General features: G+C 38.1%; 1 protein-coding gene across 9 annotated transcripts in view; it reads left to right on the top strand.

Annotated features, from left to right (window-relative positions):
• The window catches only part of SATB1 (SATB homeobox 1), a 93476-nt gene that overhangs the window by 30443 nt on the left and 37799 nt on the right, over positions 1-25234 (top strand). For all 9 annotated transcript variants that reach the window (XM_030477128.1, XM_030477161.1, XM_030477104.1 and 6 more), the window contains 2 exons: positions 16490-16601; positions 19279-19733. In XM_030477128.1, coding sequence (XP_030332988.1) covers positions 16490-16601; positions 19279-19733 — 567 coding nt within the window. The remainder of the gene's footprint in view (positions 1-16489; positions 16602-19278; positions 19734-25234) is intronic.

The raw sequence follows: 25234 nt of genomic DNA, 5'->3' as shown, positions 1-25234 counted from the left end.
TATCATGATACAGCAGAAAATTCAATCATTACACTCTTTTAAAAAAGTTGGTTTTTAAACTATGCTGGATTTTTATATAATAATTTTAATGGACAAAAACCATCTTGCCTAATAACAGCTCTTGATGTTAGCAGTTGAGATGACCAAAACCCCAGAATACAGAACTCTGATTTTGAGCTGTTTGTTTACTGTTTTGCACTAAAAGAATATACTTAAAGCCGTAAGCTTATTTCTGTTTTTTAAAGCATGCTTATTACTTTTGTCATCTCTGTCTTCACTAGCGCTGTGGTAGTTGGGTTGCAAGAATTTAAATAGCTTCTGCTTTTCTTCTTTCTTCAAAGACCAAATCACATTAAGCTTAAAATACATTTGTTTATTCTTAACTTTTGGAAAAAAACAAGTGTTACAGTGGTTGATCAAGAGCCCATCAGTCAGTTTAGATATTCCCATTTCCGTCCGGGAGCTTGAGGGAGGACGTGTTGATCTGATGGTGTCCTTTTCACAGGACTAAATTAAGCTGCATGCTTCCCATATTTGCTTAACTAATAACTTACTGTATATCGCTCATATGGAAGGGACACTGATTTAAGAGTGTCTGTGTTTTATTAAACATATTAGTTTGTGAATGGCCATGAAGTGGTGTGCTGCTGCAACAGAGGTGAGAAGTAAGAGCAAGGCAGAGGTCGGGAGGCAATATTTTCTTAGAGAGTCCATCAAAATGCCAGCGTGGGAGATTCTTCTAAGAGCAGAGAAGTTGTCTCTCCTGTATGTACTTTCACGGGCATAGGTAATGCTATATGAAGTGCTTCATCACAAATGCAAACTAATGCAGTGACACTGTACCATAACTTATTAACACTGTTATGCGTATAATTTATTAACCACAGAAAAATGACTCAAAGTGGAAATGAGAGTAGTTATCATTTTCTGTCACTGTCATTAGCAGTGCTCTATTTTGTGTAGGTACAGAAGGATTTGTTGTAAAGTATTTAAGTTTCTGTGCTCAATGCATGGCATCTCTGAAGCCCCATCTAAGCATGGAAAGCTGAAAGTCATCATTGTCACTTAGATTTTACTGTATTTTCTTAATTAATCTTGCATTTTGTGTGTTAAAGATTTTGCTCATTTATTCAGAATACTGATATTCTATGTACTGTAAAAAAAACCCCAAGCAAACTATTTTTATAGTGCAGATATATTTAATATCTTGAAAATACACGAGCAAACAAACTTGGAGATCCAGTTTGTCTTAATTACAGAGTCTTGAAAACTTAACAGCATCATCTACTTAGGTGGGTTTTCTCTTCTTCTCCCCTTCCCCCCCCCGTTTCCTTTCTTGTCCAACTAAAACCATAGGGCATAAAGGTATGAAGTCTTCATGCCCTCTTGGTAAAATACCACTGTGGCTCTTGCTCTCAGTAGGAGAGCTAAAATATGGTCTCTTTTGAACCTACTGTAATTGTCTCGCTCTGTGGGTGCTGTGACCACACCTGAAGGCCAGGTTTGTCACTTGGTGTATGAGCCCATATCACAGGATATCACCGTTGACTTAACTTGAAGTACTCAGGATGGACCAGAGCAAATATATGGCTCTGAATTGCTGTGGACTTGCAAGCATCTATCCAGAGGTTTTAGTCTCAAATTTTTGGTATCAAGTAGGCAAGGTAAAAGGATGCTGCAATTTTGTATGGAAAAGCCAAGCTTGTTCTGAATTATATGCTGCAGTGTGTATTTTTATGCTTTACCTCAGGTTTGCAGATTTGATTGCTAGAGAGGAGCAGCATACACAGATGCCAGGTGAAAGACTTTTCGCATTTGATATGGCACAGCTCACTTCATTTCTGCTTCCTTTCCAGACCTCTTTTGTTGGGGAAGGCAACTTGGAATTTAATCTAGCGCTCAATTTTGGGCCATCTTGTGCATTCCATTAAATTGGTGCATCTCGTGAGTGGCCTAGATCTCATTTCTCTCTTGTTTTGGCTCTCCAGTCTCCAAAGGGCTGTAAAGAAATTGTTCTACCGTCAATTCTTATTTCCAACCCCTTGCACAGAAGCTCTATTCTACCTTGGTCTGCTGGGAGCTGCTCTAAAGTGATCAGGCAGGCAGGCCTATTGCATTTATTTATTTAATGTTAGTCCTTCCATCTCTCTACTCAGCCTTAATGCTAGAATTTTCATACTTTACAGTTTTGCTCTATTTTGGTTTTTAGTGCAGAAGTCTCTCATTACTTCCACAGTTAAAATAACTGAAATACTACAGACTGTATTTATACTGATATTAATAAGGTGGTTTTTTTGTTTTGTCCCTGTTGAATTATTGTCTCTCACTCTCTTTCTCCCTGTGAAAATATATATATATACACACACATATAGTTAGATAACCTTTTAGGAGGGAGAGGAGAACATGGGCTATCAGCCTGAGAAAAGGCTGGAAATTCTTTTAATAATTCTGGAACAAACTCATTGTATGCTTTTGAACATTTAGATGTACCCCTTATCTTGAGTTCCTTGAAACCTTTTCCATGAAAAGAAGTCACTTACCAAACAAAGAGATTGTGGAGATGAATTAGTATCTGGGCACCACTTTGAAAATATGTAATCAAATGATACTGACTTTTCTACTGGTATTACCTTGCCTAACTTTTTTCTACAAAAAAGATTTTTTTAAATGACTGTTGTTAGTATTCACAAACAGGCATTTTATCAAACCCATTGCAAGACCACTTCTGAAGCAAGGCATTTTTTCTCTTCCCTCATAGTATCCTGAATTGCGAAGGTGGGCGATTTTTCGTTTTGTTTTTTTCCTTTGATCATCCTTTGAAGCTGCTTGTATATATACGACCAATAGTCAGTGCATTATAGATGTGAAATTCCAGGCCTTATGTGTAGTAGAATCTCAAATCTCATGGGTTTTATTTATGTATTTATTTATTTATTAAATATTTTGTAGAGGACATGCAATATTTCCATGCAATATATCCAGAGCCTGTGATACTTACAGACATAGTAATTTACAGACATTCCATTACTGTTCAATTTATTTTTTTAAGATATTTGTGTGTGCCTACACACCCCCACCCCTCTGCCATGCCTGTAATGTGTTTTACATAAGTTTGCTCCTGCTGAAGAGGGAATGGCATTTTTTCAGATAGCTGGATATACACTTGCATTCCATGAAATGTATGTGCACAGAGAACAAGTGCTGGTATGATACCGAAGTCTGAATAGTTTTGCATTTGTGATAAATATAGCTATCCTGATTGCATTTTGATCAAACTTCTGTGCTGTTGTGCATGGTTGTCTGCATCTGACATGGGCACCATATAGATCATATACTTTCCTTTCTGTTCAGATATCCTTCCTGGAATTTGCATGCTGTTTTATGCAGACATCGTGCCGATTTCATATGATCTGGCAGACGCCAGACAGAAAGCTTGCTCAGAACATCAGTGTTTCTCAGTTCACCTGATCTGAAGGCACCTGGCATCATAGCAAATAAGCAGCATGATAGAAATCCTCTTGCATTTTCTCACTGCTGTTCCGACCACCCCACCTCCAAAATCCTAACCAAAAAAAAACCAAACTGCATTTGCTAAAGTTAAAATTTCCAGACCTATAAATAACCAAAGAACGAGCTATTAACAGTTGCTAAAATACATACTTTTTATGAGCAATTTTTATTTCATGCTTTACAAAACTGAAAGGTGGTTGGTTTTGTTTTTTTCTTGACTTCTCCTTTCAATTTTACTTGCCTAGACCTGAGATCAAGTCCTTAGATTTCTTTGTTGCTTGTGATTCTATCCTTCTCTCCTCTTCTTCCCCTCTCCCAGTAATTAATAACCTAAGTAAGGAATGCAGCTCCTTTTTCTGTAACTTAGAAGTTACTATACTTTAGATTTTAAAGATGTCATTAATTATTTCAGGGAAGTAAATCCTTGAGGGCCTGGACTTAGGTTTTGGCAGGCAGGGCTTATCAACCCACCCCTCAGTTGCTTAAGAGCATTCACTCTGATGTCTCTTCACGCGGATGTGTTATCTGGATTTTTAAAACACTTTCAATTAACTATTAAAATTTGTGCCCATGATTTTTAGTCATCCAGATAGGACAGGCAGTACAGAGCCTATTGCTGATGGGATGGGGAAGATGAAATGCACATGTTGGTAGCGCTGCGGGAGGACATTCGCGGGACGCTCAACCTTGCAATTGCTTGATCTTTTGATCGCTGATTTATGTTCTTTAGATGCATCTAAACACTCTTAGTATTAAATCTGTGTCAGTCTATCTACAACAGTTTTATCTGGGCAGAGCCCTGTTAAAAGAGAAAATATATGGCTATTTCTTTCTGCCTCTTCATTAGAATTAACATTAAAATGAGGATGTCAAGAGTCCCTTTCCAAAACAGTTATGGGACCTGGACTTACTGTGGGGAGAAGGGCAGTGTACATTGTTTCTCAAATAAATGCAGTCTCTGATTTTAGAGGACTCTGTAAGGTATCAGCATGTCCCTTAGTATGTGTGCTGTCATGAGGTCTTGTGTTTCTGCTTCTGAAAAAGTGGAGGAGAGTCCAATTCTTTTCATATTTTTTTCTTATACTCCTAAATTCAGCTGTATGGAGATCCAAGCAGCCGTCTGCTGCCAGGCTTTCCTGTGAACAAAGTACAAAATTCATGCGGTTTAAGAGAATAACAATTTTGGGACTGTGCTCCCCACTTTGTGTGTTAACCACTTGGGGTTGTATCTCAGCAATTTTGAGAACTGTGTCATGTGAATGGTTATCTGCATTATATGGACTTCAAGCTTTAGGGAAGTGACAGAATAAAAAAGGAACACAGCACATTTTCTTCTGATATGTTTTCCTCCTAAAACGTGCATGTGTTGTAGAACTGAGCCCTACCTGACTTCTGTTTTCACTCAGTGGTCCTGCAATGTTACATAGACTAACTCACATTTTAAATAGTTGTGGTGATGTTCTTATATATAACCATGCTTTTTTGGTTGTAGGGTTTTTTTTTTCCCTTTTTACATTAGAGGCAGTCACGTAATGCACTACTACAAAATTCTGTATTTATTCATTCTTGTTTCTCACATGCTTCTTAACACAGTCATGGCCGAGTGCAAACCCTGATTTATTTTTTTCCCCATAACTTTATTAGAGGGTTAACAAGCAACTCCTCCAATGTTCTTTAAAGCAAGATTGCAAATAAGTCTTTTTTTCTCGTCTTATTGGCAAATTGTTGGCTGTAGAGTACTGCACAAGTATAAACAACATGAGAGATCCTTTAACATAACATGAGAGAGTCTTTAGTCGCTTTGCTCCCTAGCTTTGGAACTCATTGCCAATTGAAGTAAGGAAAGCTCTGGCTGTTGGGACTTTTAAATCTAGACTTAAAAGTTATTTGTTCTGTTTAGCATTTTTAAAATTATTCTATTAGGAATTGTATGTGCTTCAGTTTTAATTTTAACTCATAATGATTGTAAAGCACCCTGGGACGCTTGCATGAAGGGCGCTACGGAAACCCAAGATTGTATTGTACTGTGTTGTAATGTATTGTATTATTACATGGTGCTGGAGTTGGACCACGGACAATTCATATAGAAAGTGTTTGAATACTTAGCTAAAGATAAGAAGTGTGTGTGTGGGGGTACTCTCTCTTCTTGCTTCTTTTCCCCCTTTTCTGTCAGTTATTTTATTAAACTAAATTAACATGGCAGTTATTCCCTAAGAAATGCCAGCATAATTTACTGCTGCAAAGGGGCTCAAAATGTAAACCAGATGATAAACTAAAAATAAAAAAGTCCACATTAAGATTTAATTGCACTTCCCTTTCTATATTACGTTCTTATGTAAAATACATTACAAAACAGTACTTTCTTTATCACTTCCTTCACTTTTAACTGAATTTCATTAACAATAAAGAAATACATTGTCTCTGTTTCAGTAATGTCACTTGACAGTTAATCCGTTAACTTGATGTACATGTCTTTAAGATTTTTTTAATTATTTTTTATTATTTTTATTTTTTTTTTTTTTTTTTACAAAGAACATGATAGCACTGACTGGAGCCAAGTATTGCACAATCATGTGATTTGCAAGTTTCGTAGCTCGCAGCTTTGCCAGTGCAGGTCAATTCACACCTGCCACACTTATGCCATTCTGGTCCTCATGTTGCTTTTCCTCAGTGATTGTCAGAGGTAGAGAGAGTTGTGCATGCAGCTCCTTCCTTCCCCCTCCCTCCCCGCTCCAAATGTGTGGTAAACCCTGTGCATTGGAAGTGTCTGCTCAGGAATTAAATGGAGTTTAATTTCTGTCCATTAGGAAGCTGCTATCCACATCACCAATTAAGCCTTCTATTTAAAGGGCAAGGAGATACGTACGTCTCCATCTTAATCACTGCTGCGACTGGTTTGCAGAGACCTTCCCTGACTGGTTCAGTTATTGCTAGCAGTGGTGGGAGGCACAGAGATCAGCGAGATTATAAAACCTACCCAAAAGCTGAGCAAATTCTGTAGGTGCTGTAGCGTCACTGTCAGCAGATTTAAAGCTGAGGTATGCCTGTGTTAGGGGACGCAGCGGTGTATGCATAAAGATGCATTGGGAGAAAATTACTTGAATTGGTAGTAATTTTTTACCTGGCAGGAATGAAAGCAAAGTAGGACCCACTTTTTGAGAGGCAATGCTAAGAGATGAGCAACTCTCACCTTGTCAGACCAGACTCATTGCATGTCTTTGCTCTAATCATAACTTAGAAGGAAAAAGATGCGTTTCTCCGACTCTGAGCAAAACTCTCAAAGCTTGCTCCCTCCCCCACACTTTTTAAATTTTTTTTAATTAATAATTAGGTTCTTCCTTTTTATTTCCAAGAAACATGGTAGAAAAACCTCAGGCGGGGGTGAGCTTTGTGTCTCTTGCCTTGGACACTTCTTTATGAACAGCACAAATAGTATCAGATTCCTCCGGTGCCTTGCAGCAGTGATCGGAAGACAGGTTTTTCAGGACAGCAGCAACCTCAGACCTGCCTTTCTCCAAGCCATGGGATAAACTTCTCAAAAGGGAAGAGTTCCGTTCCCCAGGGGTGGGAACAGAGAAAGGTTCTACTCATATACACCTGTTTCAATTATTTTTATTTTGTTAGTTAGGGTCTAAGATTTCCTATGCTGAGAATTGCAGTTCTTCTGTAAGCTTGCACTGTGCTAAAGCATAACCTGTGCCTGGCTGTGTCACCTTTCCAAAGGATTTGCTACTTTTTAGTAAACTGTCATGGAGAAGGATGGGTTTTGTAATGATGAAAAACTGAGGCACACGAGAAAGACATTAATGTCAATGGCCTTCCTAGAGATGGGGAGGAGATTTCAGCTCCCTAAGTTTACCTAGTGGTATTTTTTGTTTGAGTCAGTATATCTAGACTTTCTCAGAATTTGGGTGGTTCTCTATGTGTGTGTGTGTGTGTATATATATATATGCATGACAATACAATCTCACCAAAATATACTTGCCAGCTAGTATGTCCCCAAGCTCCTAAAGCTGTGTTCCTTATTCTGCACTTTTTGTTAAGGATGACCTTTATGTCCTAAACCTAATCTAGCTACATTTTTTTTTTAATTTGTATATTTTAATATAAGGGGTAACTAAGAAAAAATTTTTTAATATGTAGACCCTCAAAGTGCATGTGCAGATTCCACATGGAAAGCTAGCTGGAATGTTTCTCTTTTGACTTACCTCCATTGAATCAGGCATATTTTATGAATTTTTCAGAGCATCTATAGTTTTCACAAGCTCTTCTCAGTGAAAGGCAGCAACACACAGGCAAAACTAGTGTCTTGGCTAACACAGCAGCTTAAAATGTCACCTTCATATGACTTTACTTAGCAGAAGTTAAGAATCCATAGCAAATTTCATACTATAACTGATTTTTCTCCTGAAAAATTTTTACATTTTTCTCAGGACAGAAAGTAGTTTATTATTTGTGGGCTTTTAGCAGCATAAATATCCTCATAGAATTTGGATCTATATGATTAAGAATAGTCAGATGTACAGGTGGCTCATAAAGAGGCACATGGCCTGAAACAATAAATCTGGCACTTAACCATTTAAACAAAGGAGAGGCAAGGGATGTTACATTTGGCATAGAGGGGTATTTAAGCAAGCAATCAGAGGCATGAGAGAAGCACTGACTAGGAGCGGAAATCAATGAAGTTCAAACTAAAAGCTAGTCATACATTAAAAAAAAAAAGAAAGGTACACAGCTACCGAGAGAGATTACCATGGGATGTGGTGAAAGATCGAGCACAAGAAGTCTTCAGATCAATATCAGATGTTTGCTCTAGCTCAGCCACAGGTAACTTGGCTGAATTCAGAAATTGCTAGATGAACTTCTAGGGTCTCTTTTTACGTAGAGTCCAAATAGATGCTTAAAATGGTCTCTTTTGGCTTGAAAATTCTACAAAAATTGTGTAGGAAAAGGGATCAAAGAAAAGGCTTATCCTAAACCCCAAAAGAAATTCAGCAAGACAACTGTTGGTATTACTGAGTCTGATGACTTCTTGTCTGGACATTGTGCCTTAGGGCTCAACTTCATGCCAGACATCTGATGCTTTGCCTAGCAGAACAGCGGAATCCGAGAAGAGACTTGCTGAAAATCGTGTCCTATTTCCCAGCAAGGAAATCTTCCTTAACGTGATGGATAACACTAAGCAATTTTGAAGAGCCTTTTACAAAAACTGTAGTGAAAACAACCACTGGGGCTAGTTGAAGATGAGCGATTATCAACATCTCTATCAAGAGAATGTACATACTTTGGTTTTGTGGAAAAGGTTTATGTGCCCAAAGCTGAATTTAATGCATTAATAGATCTAAAACCCCCTAAAATCATTTGCATTAGGATAGAATTTGGAAGCACGTGAATTAGGATTAGCATTCCCAGATAGGAAACAAGTCAGAAGCACTCTGACCTGGAACAGAGTCAACAGAGTAGTTGGAAATAAAAGCAATCCACCTGAGAGGAAGGCTGAAGGTGTGTCTTACTGCGGATTTTCACCAGATCAGTCTTTGAGACCTCCAAGGCCTCACTTACCCCAAATTCTTTTCTGTACAAGAAATGCTGGTTTGCCCTGTCCATATCCATTGTGCACGATCTGGATTGTCCTCCTGGGCTCCAGCTTCCTCTAGTTTCATTCCTTGCATCCCAAGGAGGTGAGTGTAGGCGTGCAGGCTTCACGTAGTGAATTGCATCACATAGGAGTAGCAGCAGCCTGGAGAGGGGCAGAGGACCCTGTCTCCATATTATGGGACATACCTTGGAGTAGCTTCGCCCTGGTCCAGCTGCGGTTGGAGCATGGCTTTTAGATTAGATTTTCATCCAGGAGAAATTCTGCATGTATGCCCCAAAATAGCTTTGTGATGGGCACCGAAGTAGGAGCAATGGAAGGAGCCTTTGAAAACATGCATTCCCAATTCAAGCTAAAAGAGCAGTTTAAAGCAATCTAGTTACTTCATAACAGCTTTTTCAAGCAGATTCCTGGCTAAAATGGATAGTCCTTTCCTTACCCTGTGGAGCTCTCAGGTTTCAGAGCTCTTTTGGCAAAGACACTTGCAGAATCAAAATCTTAGGGTGTAATAATTCACCCCTCAAAATATAGAACCATTTTCATTCCGTGAAATAAATGAGAATTAACTTACTAAATACTGATTATGTTGCATTTTATATTTTATCCAGGTTGATTTTAGGAGAGCTTTAGCCAGGGCTCTTAATATTAAGTACCTACCATTTACAAATAGTGTGCAATAAAAATCAGGATTCTTAAAAAGATTCATGTTGGACATCTGTCAATGAATACAAAAATTTGTTATGTCTCCTTATCTTTTATAGGTTGAGGTTGTGACTTCTTTTTCTTTCCTTTTTTTAAGTCTGAGGCACTATGCCATAAAGCTTGTGAAGCAGTTATGAAGTTCTTCAAATCTGAATTAACATTTCCCACCTACCTATCTTTCTCTCTTTTAAGCTTTTAACCTTTGTAGATATAAGACTAGTATCTTGGGAAGCAGCTTTTTATTTAGCTTTATTTATATCCGTCAGTGGGAGATGCTTGGAAAACATTGGGAGAATGCTGCTCTGTCATGCAGCAACTGGGAATTTACATTACAAAATGGTAAAAATAGTGCAAGGATCAGTTCCTTCAGATGCTGAATCCTCATTTCTGATTTTCAAAATCTTCTTGTGTGTGGGTATATTCCTGTACATGCATAAATATATGTATGTATGATTTGGGTTCTTTTTGTTTTATATGTTTCCTCATTACATTCAATGTTTTATGTTTACATTAATATGTACATTTATAATACTTAAAGGCAGCATAAGGCAGAAAAGGAGGAGGAGATAATTTAGGCTTTACAAGGATAGGAGAAAGGAGGAAAGACATGGTCATATATTGGTAGAAAAGCTTGTTTTGTCATTTTAAGTCTGCCTTTAGGCAGTTTTAACTTATATGACCAGCATTTGCCTTGCAGATCCTTACTTCTTCTGACGCTGGCAACAGCATGGAGGTCAGATAGCCATCCAAGTGCAATGCCAAAGGCACAAACAAAAGTTTTTTTCTTCTCCGTCCATCTGTGGGTTTTTCACTTATCTTACGTGTTTATAGGGCATATGACGACAAATTCCGTTGCATTACTTGCTATAGTTCAAGGTAATGGACCAAGGAATTTAACATAATTCTTCATACGCAATTAAACTGTCCATTTCATGATTGCTTGTCCAAAAAACAGCTAGTGGCGGAATATATTTAGGCTGCTTTTATTCAGAGTGGCAGATGCTAATTCTCTGCCATACAAGAACACTAGGAACAACATTTTGCCCTGGTTGAGTTTTTGCAGTACGTGGGCTGGCGTAGGCTCAGGCAGGCTAAAATCTTTTGATTTGGGGATAATCTTGTGTTATCCGGTGGGGCTTGAATGTTCCCTTCTCATTTGAAAAATGTTAATGTAGAGCCTCCTCGGAAATAAGCACTCCTAAGAGTATGGCTTGTATTAAAACTGATGCTTGCAATTTCAACACAAACAAAAGGCACTGATAGTGGCTAGGATTGGGGAAACAAAGTTCCTCTGTCCTTTATGAAAAGATTCCCCCATGCTCCCCCTCCCCAATCTTTAAGTTCTGTTCTGTTCTCTTCTGCAACTTTGTCACTATTCAAACTCGGCTTAGGGACAAAGACTTGTAAGGGTTTGGAACATGCTACCCTGCTGGTGTCTAGGGATGTAAAGTGGAGGATTCATGGAAGAGAGAATAGAGCCTTAAAAGTTTGGCTTTAAAAAATGGAGCCAGTAGTTTGACAGATTGTTCAGTAAATGTTCATTTTATTGAGAATTATAAAAAAGGTGCTTAACACCTCTGTGCCATTAATATAATACATTAAAAGGCTACTGTCAAGATTAGTGTCTCAGCTCTGAAAATTGACTGTAGGGTTTATGGGCAGCACTGTTCATACTTTGCTTGGAAGATGAGGTATCTTCTACTTACCACTTGACAAAACCATCATGTTGTTACAAGGCTTTATACTGAAAAACTTGATAAATAGTAAAACATAAATAAAATCTCATTTGAAAAGCAGGAGAATAGTTGCTGTCTGTCTTACAGCCAGATTTAGCAGATGCGGGTTTGAATGTAAAACAGTTGTGAAAATAGCCAATGTCAAACTAGTGCAAAATTAAACTTGTGGGGTGTTCTGTTTTCAGTATCTGTTATTGTTGAAGTACTCCATTTCAAAAGCATGCATTCCTTCCTACAGAAAAAAAATCAGATTCCTTAGTTGAAATTAATTAGCATTCAGAAACCAGATAGCATGTTTTTGGGTATTCATGAGATCTCTGTTTGAAAAAATGTTTTTAACTTGTAGAAATGTGTTGCAACACACAGATGGGAAGAAAAAGAAAAAAAAAATGTCTTTAGCAAGCACTGTGTGTAAAAGGAATATTACATTTTGCACGCTCCTGATTACCCTGTGTAAACAGTTTTTGACATCTGTCTTTATAGTTTTCGAGGAGAGGAAGACTTTGTTAAAAGAACCATTTTTATACAGCACTCACCATTTCAGTCTTGCTTTACCTGTATTATGAAAGCAGATGGTCTGCATGTCTTTTGAATATTTATAACTATCAAAAACAATCTCTTGCTATTCACCCTTAGGCTTATGAGATGTCAGGACTGTTCTGGTTGAAAAAAAATCATCTTGGGTGTTTACAGAAAGAGGATTACATTAAGCTGAAATGACTATACATTTTCCAGTTTAATATTTGTCCATCAGCTGTTTAATCGTATTTAGATAATTGTGTAAATAAGTTGTTGCAGCCCTTGCCCCTTCCACCAAGTAGGCTTGAAGCTTTAAACACCAACGAATGAGTTGCAAAAAAGCTTGGATTTTTTTTCCTAGTTAAACAGCCTGGAAGGCCTATATAAGTTTTGGTTACAGTGCTCCTTTTGAGGGAAATGTTTCATTTGCAAAGGAATCCCCAATATCTAATTCAGTGGAGTTGTTTTAGGAAGCTGCTGTGTCTGTTACTCTCTGCTAAGTCTGTTCGCATGTATTTGTTCTGTGTAAATACTGCAGCCCAACTACCCCTTCATGAGGCATGAAAACAACCTCATTCTGCCCATATAAAAATAATTTTAAGGTTATTTAGGGGAAGTTTTGGGACTGTGGGGGTTAAAAGCTTTTTTGACTGGAAGCTGAGCAATCACTGATAACAGATTTTGCTGTGGTTGGTTGATTTGGCAGAAAAGCATGAACAGTTTTGGTTTAGATGATTGAATTAACCTGATTAACATTGTTTTTGTTGTTTTACAAAAAGGACAACAGTATACTTTTAGCAATGATCGGACAATACTTCACCTGGTTGGAGAGTGGTGTTAGAGGCAATGACTCAGAAATGCCTCCCTTGTAGCACCTGCAGCGGTGGCTACACCGACCAGCTAGCACGGAAGGCTCAGGTCCTTCCTGTGTCTTACAGGATGCACCTTGCATTAGAATCTGGCACAATATAAAAGGTGTCTGATGCTACCTTTTTATCGAGTTTTATTTGATGGGCATATGAAAAGAGTTCTGGTTGAGATTGAAGATATTTCCCCAGGGAGTTCCCCAACTTCTTTGAAAAATGATGGTGTCTGGTTTTCAAATCTCCGGTATTTAATCTTCCGGAGAGAATGGGATTTGGTTCAAACTGCGCTGGGTGAACCTCATCTGAACTTCAGAATGAATTCTACCCCTACCTCCACACAGTTGTTGGATGCCTAATTATAATTAACTTATTTGGCTAAAAAAAGAGCACTTGGGCTGCAGCAGATGGTATAATTCCAGAATAGTGGGATTTCTGTGAAGGTGGCACCATTTCAGATGCGATCTCCTGATTCTCAGAACAGGACTGCAAGTGACATTGTTGGGGCGGGGGAGGGATGGAGAGAGGGGAAAGACAGAAGTCTGGGATCTTGAAGTCTCGCAACTTACTTTCAAGGATAAACTTCTGGGAAATAATGTTAAGACTGCAGATCCTGTGGCCAGGTTTTGTGTTCTATCAATTTTCTTTGTGACGTGTGAAAAAGAAATCAGATTATGAATGATGAATGTGATGCATTTGAAGATTTGTATGGTATATTTGTATTTGTCATCCCTCTACATGGAAAGCATCTGCCTCTGTGCCTCACAGATAAGGAATGCCTATGTACAGTAGTACCTGAAAATGATGTGCTTCAAATACAATCATTTTCATTTTGATTATTGATAAGTGTAAGCCAAGACATGGGGAGCTCCTCTCGTGTAATGACCCAGGAAATAAGAAAAATTTCACTGTGTTTCCAGTCTAGATCATGGATCTCTGAAGACCCCTAAGTCGTAGGGTTAATCTTCAGGTTTAGGCCCTAAACACAGTGGGCATTTGTATATGTGGATTGTCATTAAAACATATAGGAATTCTACAGCAATAGGAATTATACAGGAATTTCTATAGCAAAGTGTATCTCTCTGCACTGATGTGACTGCAAGTTTGGTGACAATAAATAAAGCATAGAAACAATGAAATTCAATGTTGTCAAGTTATTTTCTGAGTTAACAAGGTAGTAATATTTTATCTGGCTTGTAAAATTTTGCCTTCAGTGAATTAGTAAATAAATCATTGATTCCTCCTGATGAGTATTCTTAGCGTAGGTAATATCACTTGAATGTTTGCATGAAGTGTTCTCGAAGAAAAAGCAGGATAATTTTCATTTTAAAATGTGTTGATAATGTCTGTGGGATTTTTTTTTTCTTTTTATCTACTTTGAAGAGCTGGAGTAAAATTCCATTATTAGCCATCAGAGCCTGAAATTCAGATGGTGTCAAAGAAGCTGAAATTCCTAGCACTGTTATTTAAGCAGGCCAGCTTAAATTTGGTTGTAAAATAAAGTAACTGCATTAAATTTGTTCCTGAAGAAGCAGAGGATGTCACAAACTGCCATATCATTGCCATATATTCTTTATAAAATGACATGGAAGGGAGGACTAGGAAATCCTAGACAGAGATCTTCATCAATAATTGGTAATTTACTAAAATTATTATTGATAGACATGTTTTGATACTTACTAAAGTTATTTGGGCAGGAGAAGACATCTGAAAGGGGCAAAGTAAAATGAGAGACAACCACCTTGAAGCCTAAATGACATCCACAAAATATGCACAAGCTAGTATGGGATGGTGGCCCATTACAAGTGTGGTTCCCCATTTTGCACATGCAGATCTGCAGATTTTGCATGTACAGTAACTGTGCATTCATATAATGCACCAGATCCACAGGATTTATGTATCACGTGCCTGTGTTTAAGATGGTTTAATCTGTAAAAGAGCTTAAACAGTAATTTTGTAAGTATTAGACATTAATGATACTGCTATTATACTGGAAATTGAAATTGGGTTCAGCTGAGCTTGGTTCAGGTCATTCAGGCTAGAGTTGCAGTAGTCTATTAAGATTTCGTTCTCCTTTTATACCACTGACAAAAGGCTTCTAGCTAATTTCAGAAATGCCAGATTAATATCAAGGAATGGTAAGAATTTTGGTGATTCAGAGAAACATTAAAATAGCTGCCTGGAGAGTAGAGGGTATCCACATTTGGCATAAATAATACTGTCTCACTCTAGCAGTTCTGAGCCTCCACAAATAGCTTGTTACTGAGTAATACATTAGAAAATGGCTATAATGAACTTCACTAAGATCAATAATCAAGATACTTTTGCTCAGGAGCTGAACTAGCCTTATAAAAGAAGACTTACAGTAATATTTATTGCATTTTTACTTCAAACTCTTTCTTCTAGGGGTTATGCAGTTTGTTTAACAAAAGGTTGATGCCGTACATCGATTTTACGACAGCACAAGTATAGCTAAATGTTGCATGCTGAATAGTGAAGAAACATCATAATCAGGGCTTTGTCTTCTTGACTCTCATTGTTTTCTCAATATGCTGGACAATTCCTGTAGTTAAGCTAAAAGTAACTACTTTCCACACAGAAATCTAAAGTGTGGCCAAGTTCAGTCTATTGAAAATACATTTGCTAATTTTGTTTTTCATACATAATATACTGAATATAATTTTCAAGTTGGAGCATTATCTCATTTTGCAAGCCTTAGTCTTACTTGATTTTGTAAAAGAATGTACTGGAACTGAAAGTTTTATGCATTGTAAATTCCACTATTTTAAAACTGGTCAAAACTGAGCAGAAGGTAAATTTCTCACTGTAGCTATCTGATATCTCGAGAACCTTTGATAAAAAAAATCATCTCTATCATCCTTTGGTCTATTTTACAGCTAATATTCAGTTACAGAATTAGACATGACAATAAGAGCTTTTCATAAGCCTGTTTCTGCAAATCACTTAAAATACCCTGTTTAGGAAAAGCAAGTCTGGGTTCATTATGGGTTGTTACATACATGTTTTATTCTACTATAACCCCCCTTATTTTATCCCACCAGTAGGTGATTCAGATAACTTTTTATCCTGTGGCTTTCTGGGGTCTGCCCTGTGATAAATAGCACAAAGGGAACGGGCATGGGTAACTTGAGGCATTGCTAGCATTTTTGGAGTCAGTGTAGGATTTGTATGCCTGTAAACTTGTGTGGGTACGTAAATGGTCAATCAAATTTAAAAGCAGAAATAGGCAGACAAAATGCACTTTCAAGATTAGCCTCTTCCATCCAGTGGCCATCCCATTGCCTGATGTTTCTTGGTCAATAACTTTGTTCTTCCCTTAGTACATCTGGGGCTTTTTTTCCCTCCTATTTACAATATACCTCGGTTTGGTTTTATGCTCAATTAATGAGTTTTTTGAAAGCCTTTGGGTGATAGGATTAAAAATGCAATATGGTTCTCAAACTCTAAAAATATGATGGTTTCAACAATTGAAATAATTTGTGCTTTGACTTGTACTGCTCTGTATTACAGATTTTTTTTTTTCTTCTCCCCTTTTCACACAGAGTATGATTTCTTCCATTGTGAACAGCACTTACTATGCAAATGTCTCAGCAGCAAAATGTCAGGAATTTGGAAGGTGGTATAAACATTTCAAGAAGGCAAAAGATATGATGGGTAAGCAAAAAAAATCATTTTTGCTGTGATGGTGGATACATACCATTATGTGTCACATCGAGGTCTGTCACAGTCATATAAGAAGCCAGGTCCGTTCACAATAAGTTTAGGATGCTTTTGATGAGTAGATGTAGAACGTACATGTATAGTGAAAGAATTCATTTAAATAAATATTTGCTGTTGAAACAGCCAAACTTGACTTGGGTTGCCAGAGATGTAAAGCTGTCATTCTGTAAATCTAGACATCTTCTACCACCCAGAATAATTGTTTAAAAAACCTGTTCCTGGAACTGTGACGGACTGATTTTTTTAATGTATGTATTTTTTTCTTGCTCTGGCTAGTGTATATTTAAAGAAACAGGGTTCTATAACTATTACTGGCTTCCGACAAGAATGCTATAATTTTATAAATTCACATCTTTCTCTAACTTTGGGACCCTGATTTCTATTCATTTTAAACAAATAGTTGTTGTGACAATTGTTTGCTTGTTGTAGTAAGCACAAGTAAATTACTGGAGGAAAAAAATCCATCAGCGGGATGTATTAATTCTGTAATACCTTTTATCTTTGTGTATTTTCCTATTTTTAGAACTATTTCTTAAACCTGTTAACACAATTTTGAACACTTTATGTCAGAAAATTTCTACATAGTTTTCAACAGAATGAAGAAATGGGACCTCAATTTGGATTGAATTTTGAGCTTGACTTAGCTTTCAGTATTTGAAGCAAAATCATTCATCTACCAAAACGGGTTCCTTGCCTTTTATAGCTTACGGCTGTAATGAAGACAATGCATCACTTTTGTGATAATTGCTTGAATTACTATTCCAAGTGAATGGCCCACTTGGGTTGATCTCCACTTTCCGCTAGTGAAAAAAAGGCAGCTTCTTTCTTTTATCTACTTTGTACCTTCTGTGCAACACCGAACCCTTCTTCTGAGACCACCAGAGTCGGTGGTAAGACTTCACTTGGTTTCCCATGGTCTGTGTGCGAGGCAGCAGAGTGCCTGCATGGGAGGGTGACCTTTCCGTGTCAGGCTCTCTGACCTCCATGTTGGCAGTGCTCCTGTATTGGGCAACTCTGCAAAGCTTTCCTTACCTGACCTGCCAGGACTGGTTCACCACCCATTCGTTGGGGGACAGTGAAGTCAGTGCATAGGAAACACATGTAGGGGTGTGTTTTCCTGCAGAACCTGATGCTGGGGTGAGAGGCAGCACTGCCCTCAAAGCCACATGGAAGAAGAGCAGCCGGTGCTCTGCTGAGGGACCGATCCAGGCTACGGACACCATACCTCTCTGTAGAACAACCAGCTTGATTTTTACTGGTTAAATTTCTACCCATGATAGGCCAGAGGGGGAAGGCAGGGCTGCGGGTGGGAATCCAGGTGATGATTTCTTCCGTCAGCTCTCATCCCTGTGGAGGAAAGGGTGGTCTTGCATTAAATGACTGTTAGTGAAGATCATAATTACTGTTGAAAAGCTCAGACACTGCCTTTATTTTTAAAAAAATGTTTTACTGTAAGAAAAAAATCACTAAAACACTTTTGTGAAGACACTGGCATTTTGGTTTTTAAGTACAGCATGTTTTCTTAAGGCTATTTGCAGACCAGGATTGCCAAAGCTCTAGAACTGAGATTGTTTAGAATTAAAAAGTGCTATACATTGATAAAAAGGCAAGTTCTTTACATCAGCCTAGAGTCATTTATATTGTCTTATCAAGCACAAGAGGAAGAACCCTTGTAGTTTAAAAAACTGTGTTGTTAATTAAAAAGGAGGGTGTGTCAAGGCAGATGAGTTAATACAAGAAAAAAATTCAACCATGTTGCAAGTCACTGAAAAAACCCATGCATACATGGTTGCAAGATAAAGCAGCCCATCTGTGTAATTTACATAAATTATACTAGTTCCTAGCAGTCCCATACAATTGATGCAGCATCTAGAAATTAGCAGAGCATGGGGAGGTCCACACCCCCACCCTGCTTGTTACAGATTTCCAGTGGCTGGAAACTGCAGATGTTGTGGTGGGGGACACCACAGGAGGAACAAAACCGGTCACCAGAGTCTTCTCTCTCTGGTCAGGGTGTGCTTTCCCATAACAGTCCTCCTAATCTTTGCGCAGGTGCACTGACCATTTCACCTCCTCCACCTTCTGCAGCGCACAGACTAGTTTGCCGTGTCTGATCTTTGACCGCTCTCTAGTTGCTTACTGCCGTGTCCTAAGTCCCCTGCATCCATCGCTGTGGGGATGTGCTCTGCAGCCACATGCTCGTGGTTCAGTTGCATTGTGCCGTTGCACAACTCTCAGGAAGTTACTCCTTTGCCTTATGTGGTCTGCAACATGTAAGGCAAAGGAGTGGTTTTGCCTCTGATGTTCTACTGGTTCTTCCAAGGGCCCAGTGATGATGATGACCAGTTTGTTGGGTTTTTTGTTTGGTTGGTTTTGTTTTTTGGTTTGGTTTTTTTTTATATATTCACTATACCGTTATTTGTAGGTGAATTCTGAAGGCAAATATCTGCAACAGTGATGTTATGTGCCTGCTGATCTAGGCTGAAGAATACAGGAAGCATGAACCTGAATGTGCCATTTTATATTTGTTTATTTTTATTAGCAGGAGGATTGTGAAGTTTGTGATTTTCAGTCTTATGTTGGCTTTTTCAATGTTTCTCTTCCACCGTAGTTGAGATGGATAGCCTTTCTGAACTATCCCAGCAAGGTGCCAACCATGTCAACTTCGGTCAGCAGCCGGTCCCAGGGAACACAGCCGAACAGCCTCCATCCCCTGTTCAGCTTTCTCATGGTAGTCAACCATCAGTTCGGACCCCGCTTCCAAACCTGCACCCTGGACTTGTATCTACTCCCATTAGCCCTCAGCTGGTGAATCAGCAGCTGGTAATGGCCCAGTTGCTGAACCAGCAGTATGCAGTGAACAGACTTCTAGCCCAGCAGTCCTTAAACCAACAGTACTTGAACCACCCTCCTCCTGTCAGTAGATCCATGAACAAGCCGTTGGAGCAGCAGGTCTCAACAAACACAGAGGTGTCTTCCGAAATCTACCAGTGGGTCCGTGACGAACTGAAACGAGCAGGAATCTCGCAGGCAGTATTTGCACGTGTGGCTTTTAACCGAACTCAGGTCAGTTGTCTTTTTTCTCTTTTTTTTTTTTTGTCAATCTAAGAGTCCCTTCTTCCTCTCTCTCATTAGTAATTATCACCATTTAAGTCTCTCTCCTTATTTCTGCCTTGTCACTTAGCTCCTGTGAAGGAACCACGCTTCCTTGCAGGACCAGTGTCCATGTTGGTACAGTACAGAAATCTTCAGTGACTGGTTTGTGGAAATACCCGCTGTTCTTACAGCCACCTTCGTTCCTCTCCAGTTGTGATGGTTTACGAATAGCTGAATCTTCACTGGAAAGGAAATGAACAGCACTATGCAGAACCATTCACAAAGTCACCCAACAGATTGCCTTTTGTGTTGCAAAGGTATACTGACCACATTCATGCACTGAACAATCTGTCTTCTTTTACAGGTATACTGGAGATGATCTTTTATTCTTATTTTCATTTGTTTTAATTTTAGTGAAAGTCCTAATAACATCTTTTCAGGCTTCTGAAAAGATTAAAAATGAAAAGCTTTTTTTTTAGATCATCTACTCTACATGTATTTTTGTAGTTTGTTGCAAAACCGGTAGTTGCTGAGATTGCCGATGTCCACGTCAGAACATATACTTCAGCTCTTCAATGTGGAAAAAGCTAGCTAGCCCTAGCAAAGCTGATAAGTAACACTAAAATGTGTTATTTTTTACACCTGTTTTAGAAGCTAACCCTGTTATAATTTATTCTGCTCTATGAATTTAACTTAATGCCATGTTGCATGGAATTTAATCAAGCAGAAATTATGGAAGAAATGTCAGTATATCCAATACAAATAATAAGATGTCAAAATTTTAAAAGTCTGTTTTAACAGAAAATAAAATAGGATATTTATTGTACAGAAGATATTTAAAAAAAAAGATGTAGGTAAAGTTGCTTTGGATTCCACATTTTTAAACCTAAGGAACAAGTATTTGGCCATTGTAGAATATAGTAAAAAATCATAATTTGGGCTTGTCTTGAAATGTTGATGTGTCTTGCTGCATAGCTTAGAGAATAAAAACTCCATTTCAAATGCACCGGTAACAGGTTTGAATCAGCATGTCATTTGTAAGTGTTCTGAATTATTATTGTCTTAAAAATTTTTACATCTTCTTTTAGCTAAGAGAAAGTAGAGTCATTGTCTGAATTTTCTGTAGAGCTATGTGTGTGTATGTCTTTCCTTTTGGCAGCAGAGGAGGTTTTCAAGATCTGGGTCGCTCATACAGAATTTCATAGGATACGTGAACTTATACAAGGATTACTTGTGTAAGTTAGGTTCAGGCAATGTCAGTTGTTATATTTACAAAAAACTGACACAGAATTTTGTTTAATAGAGTGTTTAATATTTTAGCTATTGATAATACAGAGTATTAAAGTAATAATAGTAGCTTCAAGTTACAGTGGTTTGCAGCTGCCATCTTACTTGGACAAAAAGCCAAGCAAATAATTCAGAAAATAAATAGTTTATTAAATATTTACTTGTTTCTCAGACTTGCCTAAAAGCATCTTGTTTTCTCTTAACTTTCTTCCCCCTCCAAAGTATAATTTGTTCAGGTTTTGTCAGCTAGTTTTTCATACAGCTTTTGATCTATCATTTGTGCATGAGCGCAGTATTTGTTACCTGAGTAAAAGGATCATTGGCTCTAACTGGACATTGAATTTATATGACACAGTATGAGAAGATGCTTTTGAGATGTGATGAATGCAAATGTGCAACCAGATTTCTAGTGCAGATACTGATTTCTGATTACTATATGTTTTTCTTTCTACAAACATTATTAAATATTTGTTTAAAGCTAAATTCTCCCACAGATGTTGTGGTTAACCAGCTTGGTAAAATGTGTTCAAAGTGACCCCAAACTGTGAGGAAACCCCAAAATGAGCATTGAAAACAAATCCCATGAGGAGATATGAAATAGATATGTAATAGATATGTAAATAGCATAAATAGATATGTAAATAGCATAAATAAATAGCTTAAATAGATATGTAAATGGCAATTTTCAATCAAATCTACTAAAAAAAAACCCCCACAGAGTATTATCCCTATGTCCTACAAATTGTGTTAGCTAATCAAATCAGTATTTGCAGATAGCTACATAAGATTTTGAAGTATTTGTTATGTATTGTGGCAAACATAGGAAACAGAAAAGAAAATACTAGGAGCCTAGAGAATGTTAGCCTCAGTGTTGCCAAGAAATATCTCAGTATACTCTTCATATGAAGCGAAGCCCTGCTGAAATCCAGAGGAGTTTGTTGTAGGCACATTTCACCTTGGCAAAACTGAAAATTGTTCATTTTACCAACAGTAATAGCTAATGTCCAAGCATAAACACAGGTAGAGATACCCGTGATTCTTACATGAAAATATGTACATTTGTTCTACTTGCTGTACTTCTGAATTCACCAAAGCTTATTGAAGGATACATCACATTTTACTAAAATTAGGGCAGCACTTTAATAACTGATGCTACTTAGAAGTTATTTTCTAATATTGATGTAATACCCTTTGTCTTTTTTCTTTTTCCTTTCTGGCTAGAGCAGGTGAAAGTGCTTGTTTAAATTCGTCTACTGTTTTCTGAGATAAAAAACTAACTCAGGCTTACCACTGACATTTTTGAAACTGTCATAAGCATATTTGAGCTGTGTCCAGGGACCATATCATGCCATCAGTTTCTAAAGGCAGAAGATCTCACTGAAGTTGGTTAGGAGTTCTGTGCAAAAAAACCTTGATGTTGAGATATGGTCTCAGATGAGGGGGGAGATTTGCTTTCATTGTAAAAGTAAAGGAAGGAAGTGAATGATAAACTAAGAGTAATTTAGCTTAATGTAAAAATGGACTTTGGTGGAATCAGCTGACCATGTTGGCACCTCTCATTTTAAGACTTGTGCTCTACAATATGAATACAGAGTTTAGTGGTGGTTTTGGACGGGAAGGGTGGGTTCTACGAGCTTAGTGTTGTAGTTCAACATTTGGCCCTGATTTTCAAAAATTTTTGATTTGGGAGCAAAAATGTTGACTAGAAACATTTGTACCTCTTCCCAACTCAAATGAAAGAATTTGGTAAAATTACTTCTGAAAAATAAGACGTCTTTTGGGGGGATTTTTTTTTTTTTTATTTTGGTTTGGTTTGGTTAGGTTTTTTGTTTGTTTGGTTTTTTTGGTTTTTTTTTTTAATTATCATCTACGTATAAGACAGAAAAAACCCCTCGGACACACCTTGTAAAATTGAAAGGGTGCTCTTAATATCTTCTTGGATAACTTCTCTCCCTACCCTTAATTTCAAAATGGTAGTTTCAAAACTCAGTAGTTCTCAGGAATGTGCCTTGCAAAGTTTAATCAGAGGAGTCCAGATAGCTATAACTTGAATGAAAATTAACATCTACACAGGAGCAATAGAACAGTTGTAGAGTGCAGCAGATCTGGATGATGGAGCACCTCTCCCCATAAGAAATTTCACAGTGATCCTTCGAGGAAGGCTTCAGAGTGCAGCGGGGTCTGAAGTTTCATTTGTCCTTTGGCAGTTGCGATTCCAGCTCCTTGGCTGCAAAGAAAATGAATCCTCTTGGCCCTCTTTTGCACCATGGAAAAGTTTGTTGAGTCAGGATTTGTGCTAGCAGATCTGAGTTTCACCTCAAGCTTGGCAACCAGTTATGGCTCACCAAATGTGTCTATCAGTCTCTCTGTTAGCTAGGGTGATTTTGGTATATTGATCTCCTTGTGTTTCGGTTGCTGTTTGACTGAATAAACAGTATTTTTTCCAGCTGATGTCAGTGCAGACACCTCTGCTCTTTTGAAAGAGTGAGGTCAGTATTTTCCTGCTCTTTGCTGGCCAGAAAATGGCATTTGTGATCAGTTCACTGGCTGGGTGCCACCAAGTAGCCGCAGGATGATAGTGCGGATGCATCAGGGCAGGCCCCCAAAGTGCGGTGCCCTACACTAGCCTCTGCCACAGCCTCCCATCAGCAGAGAGGCTCAGCCTGCCCCTGCAGATTTGCAGTCAAACTGGGAGGTTCTCTACTCTGTTTTGTTCTTGAGAGAGCTGGAGTGGAGCATAGGCTGAATCACCTTCAGAGCCCTAAACAAATAAACAAACTCCTCTACCATTTCTGTTGTGTGTTTGTAAATGTAAACATGAGTCAGGAAATGGAAAGTTTGGGTTCCCACAAGCAAGGTTGATGTTTGACTTGAAGGTGTAGCTTAACCTGGTGCATGGCAGAGTGACATGTACGTACTGCACGAGCAACGAATTGTGTTAGTCACGGTTGTGGTTGGAACTGTAACTCAGGGCTGCCCGTCTCTGTGTACGCTTTCAACCATAACATTTGCTGCATGAACCTGGGTGCTGCTGTACGGAGGTGACCTCTCGGCTCCACCTTTGCGAAGGGAGAGGGAGCGCTTTTTGCTGCTTTTGCCATGCCTAACTATTGTAATTTTTCTTCTTCTCACTAGTGTCAGTTTTTAATCTCAAGGGTTTTGAGTACTTCTCTGTTTCTGCCAGATACCTTTTCTCTTGCCCTCCTTTCTACTTACCCTCATGCTTGTTTAAAATATTAGCTGCTGGGATACGTTGCCTTTTATTAATGTATAATGCCTTTTCTCATATGTGAAAACTTCTGTGTATTTAGGACTGTGCTCATGCTAATTCGGGCCTATCGCTATTTCGAGGGAGAACACTTGAATGCAATAAACGGCCCCATGTAATTTTAAAACAAAATCTAAGTTTACACAAACCACCTTCTCAGGCAGGGTGTTGTGTTTTTTTTCTTTCTTCCACTTTGTCTTTGGCACACTTTATTTTCCAGTAAAGTGAAAAATGAAGATGGATTATTCAAAATTGATAACAGTAATGGACCATCATGTAATATTTTATTGAATTTGAGTTCTGTAAATTATGTGGTAGAGAGAAATTTGCCTGCTTAAGTATAACAGAAATTGCCACTGTATTCATATAATTCTTCGTAGTGTAATTTAAGAAAAAGCACACTATCCATATCACTATTGAATAAAAGGTAAAAAGGTGCTATTACACTATCATGACAGCTCTCCTCTCGCTACTAAGCGACATAGATAAATGTGTCTGCTTATAACTTACTTGGCAGGGGTCCAGGCTTATGGGTGGAGCTTGTGAATAATCTTCCACCTGGACATGGGATGGGAGCACCCTGCAAAGGAGAGGAATAGCGTTCAGGGATGTTCTGCATGTTTTGGGCACATTTCTTCTGGGAGCTTTGAAGTTCTATCAGGCTGATAAAATCTATTTGAATCAGTGATTATATTCAAAGAGGAGACAAACTGGAGGCCAGACAGGCAGGAGTTTTGTTCATATTGGCAGACACTTTCATTTATCTCCATTTTTAAAGAATTCATAATTAGCTTTTGAAAGCCCTGATAATTTTTATGGAACATTTTTGTGCAATTAGTAATGAATTATACTTGTGGTGACACGTAAACTTTCTTTTTTTCAATGACATCTGGTAACATTTTAAGAAAATGAATTT

The sequence above is a fragment of the Strigops habroptila genome, chromosome 1, assembly GCF_004027225.2.
Source record: "Strigops habroptila isolate Jane chromosome 1, bStrHab1.2.pri, whole genome shotgun sequence".
NCBI lineage: Eukaryota > Metazoa > Chordata > Aves > Psittaciformes > Psittacidae > Strigops > Strigops habroptila.
Note: the sequence above shows the minus strand (reverse complement) of the source record. Positions and strands in the feature narration are given on the sequence as shown.